The sequence below is a fragment of the Thunnus thynnus genome, chromosome 22 (genome assembly GCF_963924715.1).
Source record: "Thunnus thynnus chromosome 22, fThuThy2.1, whole genome shotgun sequence".
NCBI lineage: Eukaryota > Metazoa > Chordata > Actinopteri > Scombriformes > Scombridae > Thunnus > Thunnus thynnus.
This window is the reverse complement of record NC_089538.1, coordinates 25,794,321-25,809,320: the sequence shown is the minus strand read 5'-3', so window position 1 is coordinate 25,809,320 and position 15,000 is coordinate 25,794,321. Positions and strand designations below refer to the sequence as shown.

At 39.5% G+C, this 15,000-nt stretch overlaps 2 protein-coding genes across 2 annotated transcripts in view; both read left to right on the top strand.

The window, feature by feature from the left end:
* Positions 1 to 5,064, top strand: part of nfxl1 (nuclear transcription factor, X-box binding-like 1) — a 25,736-nt gene extending 20,672 nt beyond the window's left edge. The window contains exons 22-25 of the mRNA XM_067579316.1: positions 987 to 1,091; positions 1,351 to 1,431; positions 1,906 to 1,959; positions 2,696 to 5,064. Coding sequence (XP_067435417.1) covers positions 987 to 1,091; positions 1,351 to 1,431; positions 1,906 to 1,959; positions 2,696 to 2,890 — 435 coding nt within the window. The 3' untranslated portion in view covers positions 2,891 to 5,064. The remainder of the gene's footprint in view (positions 1 to 986; positions 1,092 to 1,350; positions 1,432 to 1,905; positions 1,960 to 2,695) is intronic.
* Positions 5,065 to 6,537: 1,473 nt separating this feature from the next.
* corin (corin, serine peptidase) overlaps positions 6,538 to 15,000 on the top strand; it is a 26,717-nt gene continuing 18,254 nt past the window's right edge. The window contains exons 1-2 of the mRNA XM_067580966.1: positions 6,538 to 6,698; positions 9,408 to 9,558. Of these exons, the coding sequence (XP_067437067.1) occupies positions 6,636 to 6,698; positions 9,408 to 9,558 (214 nt within the window). The 5' untranslated portion in view covers positions 6,538 to 6,635. The remainder of the gene's footprint in view (positions 6,699 to 9,407; positions 9,559 to 15,000) is intronic.

The following is a 15,000-nucleotide window of genomic DNA, read 5'->3' as shown; positions in this document are numbered from 1 at the left end:
TGAGATGATTCGAGCTGTGTGACGTGGTTCCAGCAGCCATTAGAAGATAAATACATGGTCACCAACAATACTCTGGTAGGCTGTGGCGATGAAACGATGCTCAGTTGGTACTAAAGGGCCCAAAGTTTGCCAAGAAGACCTTCTACACCATCACACCACCAGCAGCAGCAGCAGTCCTGAGTCGTTGATAAAGGCAGGACAGATCCAGGCTTTCATGTTTACGCCAAATTCTGACCCGACAATCTGAATGTCGCAGCAGAAGACTCATCAGACCAGGAGACGTTTTTCCAATCTTCTATTGTCCAACTCCGTTTCCTGTTCTTAGCTGGCAGGAGTGGCGCCCGGTGTGATCTTCTGCTGCTGTCGTTCATCTGCTTCAAGGTTAAATGTGTTCAGAGATGCTCTTCTGCGTACGCCGGTCGTAACGAACCTTCAGCTTGAACCAGTCTGGCCTTTCTCCTCTGACCTCGGCCATCAACCAGGCAGAGAACTGCTGCTCACTGGATGTTTCCTGTTTTTCAGACCGTTCTCCATAAATCCCAGTAGATCACCAGTTAATGAAATACTCAGACCAGCACATCTGGCACCAACAACCACGCCACGTTCAAAGCCGATGCTCGGTTTGAACATCAGCAGATCGCATCGATCATTGCTGCCACGTGATTGGCTGATGAGATATTTGCGTTAACGAGCAGTTGAACAGGTGTATATTTAACCTTTTGTCTCTTTCTGTCTGGAATGTGTCGTGTTGGCTGGATATTGAGCTTTGATCAAACTGAGCAGGAAAGATTTATTGATCAGAGATGATTTCTTGTTCTCAGTAAAACGACATTTTTCTTTCAGAGAAACCAGAAGCTGTTCTGTCGTCTGATGGTTTCTTGGAAATGTCTCCTGCTTCACTGATCAGAGTGTGATGGAAAGGTGTTTATTTTCTCCCTCTGTGTGTGTGTGTGTGTGTGTGTGTGTGTGTGTGTGTGTGTGTGTAGCTGAGCTGTGGTCATCGCTGTAAGCAGATGTGTCATCCAGGTGTGTGTGAGGAGAAATGTCAGCACAAGGTGAAGCTTCGATGTCCCTGCAAGAGGATCAAGAAGGTAAAAAAAAAAAGTTCACCAGCTGCTGTTTTTACATCAGAATAAACATCTGGAGTCTGATGAAGATGATGTTAATACATTTTTACTCAAATAACATGATCATTTTAATAAAGTCCCAAACGGGCTTCCGTATTATTCATTAGTTGATTAATCAGTCACTTTTAGACCTCCATATATCTTTAAGTTGGTGTGTTTAATGGGGAAAATGTGTGTGTGTGTGTGTGTGTGTGTGTGTGTGTGTGTGTGTGTGTGTGTGTAGGAGTTCCTGTGCTCTCTGGCGGCTCAGTGTGATGTTCAGTGTGACGACGCCTGCAGAGACCAGCAGAAGAAAGTCAGCCAGGTACACAAACACACCTGTAACACCTATAACATCTGTAACATCTGTAACACCTATAACATCTGTAACATCTGTAACATCTGTACAGTCACTGAGAGCGAACAACGCTAAACTAACTCAGCCTCCAGAGAGTGTAAATGTGGCCTCTAACTTCTTCTGTGATCAAACATTTTAAATGAGCTCCAGTATTTATGATCATTATGTCATGTGATGTTGCGACCGGAGGATTCAGTCGGCAGGTTTTCTGTCCTCTTCGCCAGATGTTTTGCTGAGATGCAGTTTTGTTTTTGTAGTTGAAGATTCATCTGTTTCACGTCGTTCAGGCGTTTCACTAAAAACCACCTGGAAACTGTTCATGTGTTTTAAAAAATTACGACGTAGTCTGAGAGTCACACCTGGATTCACTCTGACCACCCCGTGTGTGTGTGTGTGTGTGTGTGTGTGTGTGTGTGTGTGTGTGTGTGTGTGTGTGTTCAGATGAAGGAGGCGGAGCAGAAAGCAGCTCAGGAGGAAGAGCAGAAGAAGCTTCAGGTCAGTAAGATGATGATGATGATGATGATGATGATGATGATGATGATGATGCTAGTGCTGAGTGACTTTATAAATAAACAAGGAAACATAGTAGTGCATCATTAAATATGACTTTAACCCTTTAACATCCAGCCTGTCGCCGGCGGCAGCATCACACAGTAATGAGTCAAAGCAATTTGACCAATTGGAGATGATGGTTCAGGGTCACCAGTGCTCCCATAAGGTTCGGCCTAGAGGTCTGGAACTTTATACAGGTTGAAAAGATGTAGAAGGTTTATGGTGTTCTTCATAGTTCTGGCATAAAGCACGTCCTAGTTATTGTTATTCAAACATGACTCATTATAGACGAGGACCAAAAACACTTTTTTTGAGCTTTATTTGAACTGATGTAGTTTTATTTGTGTTTTAGCTGCATGATAAACAAACACATCTCCAGAAACTAGAAGATGTCACTTGTCAAATGAAGCCTCATAGATGCATCACAGCCTCACAGCTCTGCTGTTAGAAGCTTTTCCATTTTCCAAATAGGCGAAAATTCTATAAAAAGGTTGGATGTCAAGGGGTCAACTATCAATAAATATAATTAATGTAACGTATACTGAGTAGAGAGTTGGATGGTGGATTCAGACACACGAGCTGCACTTGTGTGTCTGAATCCTGAGGGAACGTTTCACGACTTTGACAGTCGAGTGTTTTAAATATTTCGGCGTTGAATAACGGTGACGAACGTTTGCAGGAGGAGCTGGAGGCGTTCGAGAAGCGTCAGCAGCGAGGAGGAGGTCGCAGGAGTAAGAAGCGGGGGAGGAAGGAGGAGGTGGATGATGAGCGAGGGAGGAGGGGGAGGTGGTGGAGGTGCGCCGCCTACGTGCTTGTGCCGGTGGGCGGAGCTCTGCTGTCTGCCGCCGCCTACTACCTGCTGACTCCGCCGTGAACAAACACGTGAACACAGCGAGCACACGGCTGCCTCCGGTCGCGTCTGTCGGCTCTGTGATTCTGTTTTATTTAGTTTCTCATTCTGTTCATGATGTTTTTGTCTGTTTCTGTCATTGTAATTTAGTCTCTTCCTGTCGGCTGTTCGGGTTTATTTGGCCTTCAGCACTATGATGCCTGAGTTTCTGACTCTGTACCAACAAACAACACTTTCCTCTTTCTCTTTGACTTTCACACATTTTCTCGTTATTTAACAAATTTCCACAAGTCATCAGTGTTTCACGTCTGTCACTTCTACATTTCACGTGTCTGATTGGCTGTCAGATATTCAAACAGTGTAAAGAAGCTTTCAGACATGTTAAAAAAGATGTAAATGTCTCTTTACTCCTCACATCTGTAACTACTGTACGTCTGTTAAAATGATGATAAATGATGTTCATCAGTGTTCAAACAGCACAGAGGGCTGCAACTAACCATTATTCATTATCGACTAATCTGTCGATTATTTTCTTGGTTAATCAATTAGACGTTTGATCTATAAAATGTCAGAAAAGGGTGAAAAATGTTACTGTCATAGAGACTAAAGAAACCAGAAGATATTCACATTTAGGAAGCTGGAATCAGAGAATTTGGACTTTTTTTTCCTTAAAAATGACTCAAAACGATGAATTGATTGTCAAAAAATAGTCGGCAACTAATCGATTAATCGACTAATTGTTGCAGCTCTGTAGGTGAGATAAGGAAATACGATCCAGGAAGTCCAGTTAGAGTAAGAGATTAAAGGTTTATTAGACACCAAAACACTGTAACCTGTTAACTTCAGTCACGCCGATCGCAGTTTGTGTTTAAATGTAAACAAATGAGTCTTATGAGATACTTGAAATCCGGAGTGTAAATGAGCTTTTTGTCTTGTTTCATGCAAACATGAGGTGGAGTCATCAGCCGCAGTTTTCTTATAATTATTATGTGACTTAAATTCACTTCATAATGGTTTTAATTAGAATATAATCTGGTTTCAGTCTCTGTCTTGTTGGTGTCAGCTGTTTGATGCACACACAAAGAAATTCACTGAAAACTGGAATATTTTAGTTTAATGTGGCTCAATGTCAGTGATGTAAATGTAAGCCAAAGTGTAGCCACGCCCACCTGTTGTAGCCACACCCACCAGCGGACTGAGCACTGTCCCTTTAAGTAAAAAGACTTCATACAGAGACTAATGGCGTGTTCACACCGATCACAAGGTGAATTTTGTGTTACTCACACAAGTTTGATTGCAGCATCATTTGCGTTCATTAACATCGCAGTGATGTCTCAGCCTGCTCGCCATCATGGCCGCACGTGAAATTTGCATTATTTGTGTTGTGAATTTCGCAAATTTGCGTCTTTGCATTAAATTTGTAATCTCACTGTGTGGAAAAATGAGCTTTGTGTTTGCTGTGAACGCTCCATAAGATAACAACTTCATCTGAGTTCTTGTTTTCTGACGCTGTTAAATGTTTGTTTACATCCGTACAAAATGTCTTCTCATGTAATTTGCCTTCAATATTCTTCTTGATGTTTTCATGTTTGTTGAGGTGCAAAATTAATTTTTGGTTCAAAATCTGCAGAAGAAAGTTCTGATACTGATATTTAAAGAAATAGTTCAACCTTTTGGGAAACGTGCTTATCTGGGTGTTGATGTTCATATTGATACCTCATGTCTGTACAGTACGAAGCTACAGCTAGCAGCCAGTTAGCTTAGCTTAGCATAAAGACAGGAGCTAGCCTGGCTTTGTCCAACGGTAACAAAAAGCTCACTGATTATCTTGTTGTATCTCGTTTGTTTATGATCTGTACACAGGAGTGTTAAAGCAACACATTTTGGTTAAGTGTGGTCTTAATGCCAGTCTTTATGCTAAGCTAAGCTAACTAGCTTCTGGCTGTAGCCACAGCGTACAGACATGAGAGTGCTATGAATCTTCTCACCTAACTCTCTGAACGGTATTTACCAAAATGTCAAACTGGTCCTTTAAGGTAAGCAGAGCTTTTTCTGACAGGTTCAAAAATAAGACTGATGATGTGAAAAACTCCTCAGAGGGATCCATTAGAAAGAAAAATTCTTTTTATTTGGACATAAAGTTTAATTTTTCTTTTTTTTTCCAAACATTTAAAAAATAAAATTATTTGAATTATTAATTGTTGAATTGTTTATTATCACTGTAGCCCAGATGAACATAAAGGTTTATTGTTCCATTTAATGGAAGATTCAGACATCAGTACAGTTACAATAATCCTCTTTACTCTGCGTTTGGATGTGTTTACAGCTGTGAACAGACAGAGGGCGCTATTCCTCCATAACTGTCTACAGAGAAAATAATGATTTATAATAGAAATTACTTACAAAACCAGTTGTTTCACTGGTTTCACTGGTTCTACCTGCAGCAACAAACAGGAATCACCAAAGTCTCTGACAGTTAGCTGCTACATGCTCAGAAGAACAAAAAAGTTTCAAAGTCTAGTCTTGACTTTTGAAATAGTAATAGTACTTACTTTTTCTGGAGCTTTCAACCGAAGTTTCATGAGCGGATGGAGTTTGTTTACGACTGCCTGTGATCACATGACCAAAGTAACAAACTCATGACGACTGAGTCACCTCAACTCGCTTTTAGTTGAGTTTTGTTTTTTATCTAAATACAGCAAATGTGATAAATGTCATTAAGTCTGTTTCCATTTTTGCTTTTCTTGATACGCCAATGCTCAGCCAAGCGTAAAAACTTTTAAGCAAATTTTCAAGGTTTATCAAATTTTCAGCGTTTCTGCTGTTTTTTTACACGATACCACACGACTGACGACCAAAGACATCACCATGTTTCTGTCATCATCAGCTTTCACACAAACGCTGACACAAACCCGACTGATAAGATTTTTGCCTTTAGATGCTTTATTACAGAAAGTGTATGAAACTCATGAACAAAAGATTCACACATTCAGTCACTGTGTTACTTGTGATGGAATTATAGTCAAAATAAATTACTCTCCTTTTTCCTGGGGACCCCTGGAGCTCCCTCAATGACCCCTGGGGGTCCCTGGACCCCACTTTGAGAACCACTGCCTTCTAGGACAGGTTTACAAATTTTCTATGAATGAGCTGCAAATGTTTATATGAATCACCTGTTGAGAAAGAAATAATCTACCACAGGCTCCGTGTTTGCGGTGGGAAAGGCAGACATATCGATGGTGAGCAGTGAAACCAACTGATGAATAATCCTGGTGCACAAATAATATTTAAAGTTGTGAATTTTCTGGCCACAGTTCAGTTTTTCAAGAGGAGGAACAATGACAACAAGAAAAACATGTTTCACTGTTCATTTGACTTGAAAACTATGAACTCGTCCTTTAAACGGACCAAACAAAACGTCAGAAGGTGTTAAACTCAAACACACTCAGCTGTTTTAAAGTTGTGTGGAAGCACGAGGCTCATGTCCCAGCATGCACTTGGCTGTGAATGTGTGTGTGTTTAATCCCAACTCGGTCACGTGCAGACGACCTGAGCGGTGTGTGTGTGTGTGTGTGTGTGTGCGCGCGTGTGTGCGTGCGTGCGTGTGTGACGGTTACCATGGAGAGAGAGAGAGAGAGGGAGAGAGAGGGAGAGGTGGAGTCACGGGGGGCGGAGCTAGCGTGTCTCGTGCTCGGTAGTGAAGCCAAGCGGCTCGCGGGGCAGCAGACAGAGGGATGGTCTCGCGCTCAGCGGCGGGCAGCTGCAGGTCATGTTGTCCGCGCGGCGGGAGACCTGCCCGCGTGTCACCTTCAGCGGAGCGGGAACTGTGACGGTGAGTCTCCGTGTGTCTGTCCGCCTGTCTGCTCCTTTCTGTGTGTGTGTCCTTCGTTTCAGCGCCGGTGTCTCCTTGTGTGTGTCCTCTGTCTCTGTCTGCTGTCTGCTCCTCTTCTCACCTTTATCTCTCTTCTCTTTAGTCTCTCAGGTTTCAGTGATGAGGGAAAATAATTCAGAAACACTCAGTTATGAAGTTAATAGGCAGAAAATGAATTGGTAAAGGTGTTAATGATAAATTAATGAGTCTATATGCAATAAAACAAACCAGAGCTGCAACTACAGATTATTTTGATTAATCTGCTGTTTTTATTTTTATTTTGACTATAAAATGTCAGAGAAAAAAAGACAAAAAGGCTGTCATAATTTCCTTTACCTCAACATAAAGTCCAAACATGTTCAGTTTATTATCATACATGACAAACAAAATCATTACAGTCACATCTAAGAAGCTGGAATCAGTGAAATTTCACATGGAAAAATGACTGAAACGATTCCAAAAAATAGCCGCTGATTAATTTTCTGATCATTAATCAGTTTCGTCTCTAAATGAGACGTGTTGTTGTTCCACTTTCTGAGGATTTGCTGCTTTTGTTTGATTCATATCTTTGAAAACTGAGTCTGTAAAACAGTGTGAAGAGTCAGTTTGAACTCTAGAAACTGAAGATGAACATTTATCTTTATTTTTGATGTTTTTTTGGCTAAATGATTAATGGATTAGTCCGTGCAATAATCATTAGCAAAAATAATTTACAGACCTCGAATAAACAACAAATGAGGGAAACAAGCTTACGGTTCCATTAATAGATTTTCATCCTCCGGAAAAAAGATGTTTAAATCTTAAATTCCTTCTTTATGACGGTTAAAGAGAAACTTTTTGTCACTCTGAACACAAGCAGGGTTCAGTAAATCTCCTTTGTGTTCCTAAAACGTGTGTGTGAACTGACATTGATTGCTGTTAATCTGGATTATCATCTGATTTAAACTATAAAACACTGACTGAGGCAGAAATATTTTCCACCTACTGGGTTTTTTAGTTATTTCTTTCTCTCCTGTTAGTTGCAGCAACGTTTCCTGTTTCTGTTGTTAAGTTCATACAATAGAAAATAACAAGACGATCCTTAAAGTACCCGTACAAAGTGGTGAATAAACCAGTCAATAAATGCTTTATTATATACAGTTATATATTACTACTACTAATGATGATAATAATATGAATAGGAAGAGGAGTAAGAAAGTATTAATAATAAATATAATAGAATATTAGTAATCATAACAACAAGAATGATGGTAAAAAGTGATGATAAAATTATATTTTATCAAACCTTAGAACAGCTGACACAATTAGTCCATTAGTTGATTGACACAGTAATTAATCCACAACAATTTTGATAAGTAATCAATCAGTTCAATCATTTCTTTAAGTAAAAATCCAAAAAAGAATAAACTTAGTCCTGTATGATAGTGAGCTGAAGACGACATGTTGGGCTTTAAGTCGTTTCGGGCGTCTTTCACTATTTTTTGACATTTTATTGACCAAATGATTAAATGATTAGATGGGGAGAAAATCTGCAGATGAATCAATAATGAAAGCTGTGATTAGTTGTAGTCTTAGTAACAGTCTGTCTGAAACAGAAGTAAAAATATGTGAATTTGAGGATTTTCAGACAGCTGTTCTGGTCTAAAGTCAAACTAGATAAAAACAAAAAACAATCACCATATCACTGCTGACATGTTTTGTCCCCGTTCAGCTTCCATATAAAGTGATTCTTTAACTTAACGCCTTAATGTGTGATGTAGACGTTTTAATTGTTGTTGTTTTTTTTTACAGTTAACATAAATAAAATATAAATGTGCATTAAATCATGAAATCCAAATAGAAATATTACACCAAACAACAAACATTTAATACAGCAGCTACTTATTGAATCAGTATCTCTGGTGTAATGTATGTTTGTAGTATTTGTTTTGTTGTTTGGTTAAAGGTTGTGTTTTGTGATGTGAAACTGTTTACGCCTTGAAACAAGACAAATTTCAGAAAAAATATTTTGATAATGAAGTGAAACCAAATCGTTACTATGAGCAAGAAACACCGAACAAAAGGAAACGCAGCATCAGAGAAGAATTTCCATAAAAGGATAAAAACATCAGTAACTTCTTTTGTGTTGTCTTTATGAGTCATTCTGCAGAGTGGAGGTTGTGACAATCAATCAATCAATCAATCAGTCAGTCAGTGAATTGAATGGAGGCAGATGGATCTGCAGACAAACAGGGACAGAGAGAGAGCGAGCGCTCTTAAAGCAGTGGGCTGCTGCGTGGTGTCGAGTGTCGGCTCGTCGTCATATCGCTTCAAAAATAACTTGGACATGTCCAACGGAAACTGTGAGCGTACAGAAACACCCTGGTCACCCTCCTCTGCTCGTTAAAAATAACCTGGGAGGGAGGGGGGGGGGGGGGGGCGGGGCTCAAACTGGGCCGAGAGGGTCAGTGCGGCGTTTCCCAAACTCAAGCTCTCCTTCAGTCAACACTGCTGTTAATGTTAGTCCACCAAACTCATCAGAAAGCTACTTCCTGCCGTCGGTTTCTGTAAACAAACAACCCTGATTGGCAGAGACCAACCGCAGCGGCTGATGATGTAATAACCAGGACTCAGCTGTTTTGTGAAGTTACAGGTGTGATGGATCTAAACTCGTCTCGTTGTGTCCTCCAGACTCCGGGTCGAGGACCTGAGACGGGGATGGGCGGGGAGGCGTGTCCTCACAAGCTTGGATCAACCAATCACCTTCGTCTTCTCCTCTACATCCTGATTCCCACTGTGAGCCTGCTGGCCGGCCTGCTGCTGCTCGTCTTGGCCCTCACAGGTACGTGGAAACATCACACACACACACTTGTTTTTGTCACTTCTGAGGACAGTGTAGTCACGTAACACCTTAAACTTAAAACCAGGTCTAAACCCGAACATCAGCGGTTACCTTGTGGGGACCGGTCCCCACATTGTCAGTGTGTGAACAGGTTTAGGATGCTCAAACACACACTTGTTTTTGTCACTTCTGAGGACAGTGTAGTCACGTAACACCTTAAACTTAAAACCAGGTCTAAACCCGAACATCAGAGGTACCTTGTGGGGACCGGTCCCCACATTGTCAGTGTGTGAACAGGTTTAGGATGCTCTAACACACACTTGTTTTTGTCACTTCTGAGGACAGTGTAGTCACGTAACACCTTAACCTTAAAACCAGGTCTAAACCCGAACATCAGCGGTTACCTTGTGGGGACCGGTCCCCATATTGTCAGTGTGTGAACAGATATCTTATATTGGAATAAAAACACTCAAGATGATTTAATCATGGTTCATTTCCATTATCGAGATAATCGTGAATATCCTCACATGAGTGAGCGGTCTAGCTCACTAACGTACCGTCCTATTGATGTCCTGATTTATTTTGAATTGCCATTTGCCACAAGGGGGCGCCTGCATCTTTCCAGTCATTCGTCATCATGGCTGAAGGGTCAGAATGGGAATGCTGGGATATCAGGTTGATAGGTAGATACTTTTAATTAATGGATTTATTTTTCTCATTGTGATTACCTGCTGGGTGTTGGCAAGAGTCTGAATCTGTCCTTGTTTCTTTGTTGTTCCCAAAGAAAAGATACGTGTCCTATGATGCAATAAAAATATTTGTTTCTTAACAAATTGTGAGATAAAGTGATTCCAGGGTGTTTTAGTGCCATTTTAAGCATATTTTGATGATTATCGGGGACAATATTGCAATTACGTTGGCCTGGATCATCATGACATGACATTTTCATTTCCGTGTGTGGCTCAGACACACACACAGGCTGTTTTTGGTTGTTTACATGTCTGTATCATTTCCTGAGTCTCTGTGGGGCTTCGCCGCCTGCCGTCCACACTAGTACATTCAAGCCCTTTTCAAATGTGGAGTCACTTTTTGTGTCAGGAGATATGAACTATAATGATTGTACAGATAGTTTTCATTTTTCAAGACGGGCTTTAACTGTTTCTGTAGAAACTAGGGCTGAAAAAAATACTATTTTTGGTCCTCAATGACAGTGAACTGAATATCTTTGGTCTTTGTGACTTTCAGGCCAAAATAAGATATTTAAAGTTGTATCTTGGGATTTGGGAAACAGTGATTGACATCTGTCAACATTTTCTGACGTTTTATAGACCAAAAAACTAATCAATTAACTGAGAAAATAATCATCAGATTAATCGATAATGAAAATAATCGTTAGTTGCAGCCCTACTATACATACACAATATGTATAGTAGTATATAATATATATATATATATATATATAATTTAGTTGTTAGTTGTTTCTTACTTACTTTCCTTTATTAACAACAGCATGTTTCCTGTTTCAGTTGAGACAATAGAAAATAATAGAATAGAATAGAGTGAAGTGATACTTACAGTCCCTCTATAAAGTGTTTATGAATGGTGAATAAATGCTTAATTATATTCAGTCTGAGCTGATTAAAGTTTTTTTTTGGCAGCATGATGAGCCTCTTGTACACAGAGATCCTGCAGTAATGAAGACCCGTCATTACGCCGGCTGAATCAAACAAAGCTGGCGTAATGCCGCCCTGTGTGTAATTTTAGATTTTAGCGTGTCGGTGTTCAGGAATCAGAGGCGTGACGTGTGGCATAAAAGCGTCAGCGTCTAGTGCGTGTTGTCTCGCCATTCCAGCTGTCCAGACATCAACAAGTGACTACCTCTGCTGCCGGCTTAACGCCAGAACAGCAACGCCGCCTCTTTCCCTGTTAGAAAGGGGGGGGGGGGCGGAATAACGGCGCAACATTCCCGCCATGAACAGACTGTGTAAAAGGGCCTAAAGAAAGGATAGCTAGTGTTAGCTAGTGTTAGCTAGGGTTAGCTAATGTTAGCTAGTGTTAGCTAGTGTTAGCTAGTGTTAGCTAGCCTCTCTTTCATGGGTCCATATTCAGATATAAAACAGAAAAAAGCAAAAAAAATCACCTGTGAGGAGCTGAAACAGGATGTTTGACATTTATGCTCATGAAATTATTTAAAAGATGTTCAACAACAGATGTTATTTATTTATTTATTTATTTATTTATTTATTTGCCCAGTTTTGCTACTCAGGAGGAAAAAAATACTTTTTACACACGAGAGGAATCTCCTCTGCAAAGTAAAGTTGGCTCATTCGCAGTGATTTTCTGGTTTTTAAACAGATTTTCTGATAATTAAGTGATAAATTTATTACAGTGATCTTGAGGAGTTTGGCATCAGACGTGTTTAATCTCTTTGTGTGTTTGATCTTGTGACACATTCAGTGTCACATTCAGTCTTTTACGTAAAAGTGACTCAGCTGCTTATTCAGACACGAAGCCGACGTTCGTGTTAGTCGACAGAACGTTTACGTAATGAGGTTCAGGTCTGAAAGGGGGCTTCGGTGTGAATGTGAGTGACGCCCAGAAAATATCAGGTCAGCGTTGATGTGAGAGAAGAAGAAGGAGAAGAAGAAGAAGAAGAAGAAGAAGAAGAAGAAGAAGAAGAAGAAGAAGAAGAGGGAGGATGGTGAACAGACTGAAGGAGGACAGTGTGTAGGAGGAGAAATGACACACAGTCAGATTCTCTAATTAATTCACAGGCAAGGTAATTACATCATACGTGTGTGTGTGTGTGTGTGTGTGTGTGTGTGTGGGTGTGCGTCACCATGACAGCGGGGAGTCCCTCAGACAATCAGAAGCAGAATAAACGCCTCAAACGTTCAGACTGAAAGAATTTCAAATATTTACGCAGGTAGTAAAACTGACAGACGAACCTTTCATCACTCTCTCCTTCGCCTCCTTCCTCCCGTTCCTCCTTTTATTCTCCTCTTTTTATTCTCCTCTTCTTCGCTCTTTTATCTTTTTCTTCTCTTCCTCTCTTCCTTTTCAGTCTCTTTACTTTCCTCCTCTCTCCTCCTCTTCATCTCCTTTCTTTCTCTTCCTCTTGCTTCTCCTCCTCCTCTTTCACTCTTTCCTTCTGACCCTGTTTGAACTCTTCCTCATCTCATCTTTTTCTATCTTTCTTCTCCTTACTCCCCTCGTTCGTCTCCTCTTCCTCTTTTCTCTTCATCATCCTCCTCTCTTCCTCTTTTCAGCCTCTTCCTGTTTCTCACGTTCTCTGGTTTGACCTCAGCTCCCTTCATCTTTCTGTTTTCTTCTTTTCAAAGCAGAACAACGAGGAACATCTGGAGGAATAAAGAAACATTTGTTTCCAAACAGATGAAATGTAGCGTGTGATTCTGTGTTTTCATGTCTCTTCTGTTTTGTGACGGTCGAAGCTCCTCTTTTGTTCCTTCTGCTCTTCATCTCCAGCTGTTTTCTGTTTGACTCATTACACAATCGCTGCCATAAAGCCACAAAATGCTTGTGTGTCTTTTTCTCACCATTAAACACCTAATGGTCTCTTCGCCCCCCCATCTGTTCACAAAGCTTTAATGTAGGAACTGCAGGATTTCAGTTGGGTATCATTTGAAATTTAAGAACTTTATTCGTCCTGAAGCTGCAACTATAACAACAGAAAATGAATCTAATTTAATGAGAGATTAATTGTTTCAGTCATTTTGAGAAGAAAATGTCTAAATTCTCTGATTGCAGCTTCTTAAATGTGAATATTTTCTGTTTTTTTTAGTCCTTTATGACAGTAAACTGAAGATCTTTGTGTTGTTGCATCATTTTGGGCATTTTTCACCATTTTCTGACAATTTACAGACCAAACAACTAGAAAATAATTGACAGATTAATCGATAATGAACATAATCGTCTACTTTGAAGACGCATTTTTAATTACTTTATGACATTTTGTAGATAAACTGATTAATCGAGAAAATGATCAGCAGATTGATCGATAATGAGAATAATTGTTAGTTGCATTTTTGTGATTGGTTAAATTATACTATACATCAGTGTTAATATGTTGGAAAATTGCAAATTAAACACAGAAATGTGGAGTATTTATGTAAAAAAATAAACATTATCAACATTTTTTTTTTAATACTAGAAGAAGAAAATTTGTGTAAACAGAAGCGGAACTGTCTGATGGTTTATATCGGCCAGAAGATGAATATTAATATAAAATAGGAGGATAAATGAAATAGCAGCGTCAGGATAAACTTGCGTCTGGTGCCTCCTGCAGTGATCTCGTAGTTTTAAATGTTTTAACAGGAGAGGCTCCGTGTATATGTTTCAATATTAAATATGACTTTATATAACAGGCGGGTTTATTTATAGAGCAGACTGAACATGAGTTCAAAGAGCTTCACAGTGTTAATGTCACATCACAAAGTGAAGCACATGAAACTAAAACTACAGTTAAATCACTCAAAAAGTAGAATTTTTTGTGAAGTTTTGACACATTCAGAGTTTTTTGGGGAATGATCGGATGTCCAGCGTTCACACACGTTTTCACTTGTTATTTCAGCATTAATTCATTATCTTTATGTATTTATTATTATGTTCATTTTTCTCTGGACATCTTCAGATGTTGTTCAGTCAGATATTCAGTATGTTTTCAGTCAATATGTCCAGTATACAGTACATTTTGTCATATTTTCAGTCATATATTCAGGATGTATTCTGTCTTATCACCAGGATGTGTTCAATAGATATTCCTTTATCATTAGTAATATATTCAGTCTATGTTCTGTCATATGTCCTGTATAAATTATGACATATATTCATATCAGACATGTGTTTAGGATATAATCTGTATATATTTAGTGTTACGAGGATACTTTCAGTCTTATAATAAGGATGTATTGTATACTTATTCAATGTAATCAGTCACGTGTTCAGGATATAGTATAGTGTACATTATGTGATATATATCAATAATCTTACAGTCGTATGTTCATTATATGTGATATATTCAGTATTTATTCATTCATATATTCTATATATATTCATAGACGTATATTCTGTCATACATTCAGGATGTATTCAGTATTTACAGTGTTTAGTGTCTTGCTGACACGTTGTGTGTTTATATGAAGAGCAGCCGATGATTCGTCAGTAAAGACGCGTCAGCATCACGATTGTTGTCGTTCACGTTTCAACGTGTTCACCAAAAATACACAAACAACAAAACAACTACATGACATCCTCAGTGTGTGTGTGTGTGTGTGTGTGTGTGTGTGTGTGTGACACAGATGAAATGTAAATAGATCAGTCTGTCTGGTTCACCATGGTAACTAGATCACTCTGACACTATTCATAGAGTTTTCCTACATACGGCGGCTGTGTGTGTGTGTGTGTGTGTGTGTGTGTGTGAGT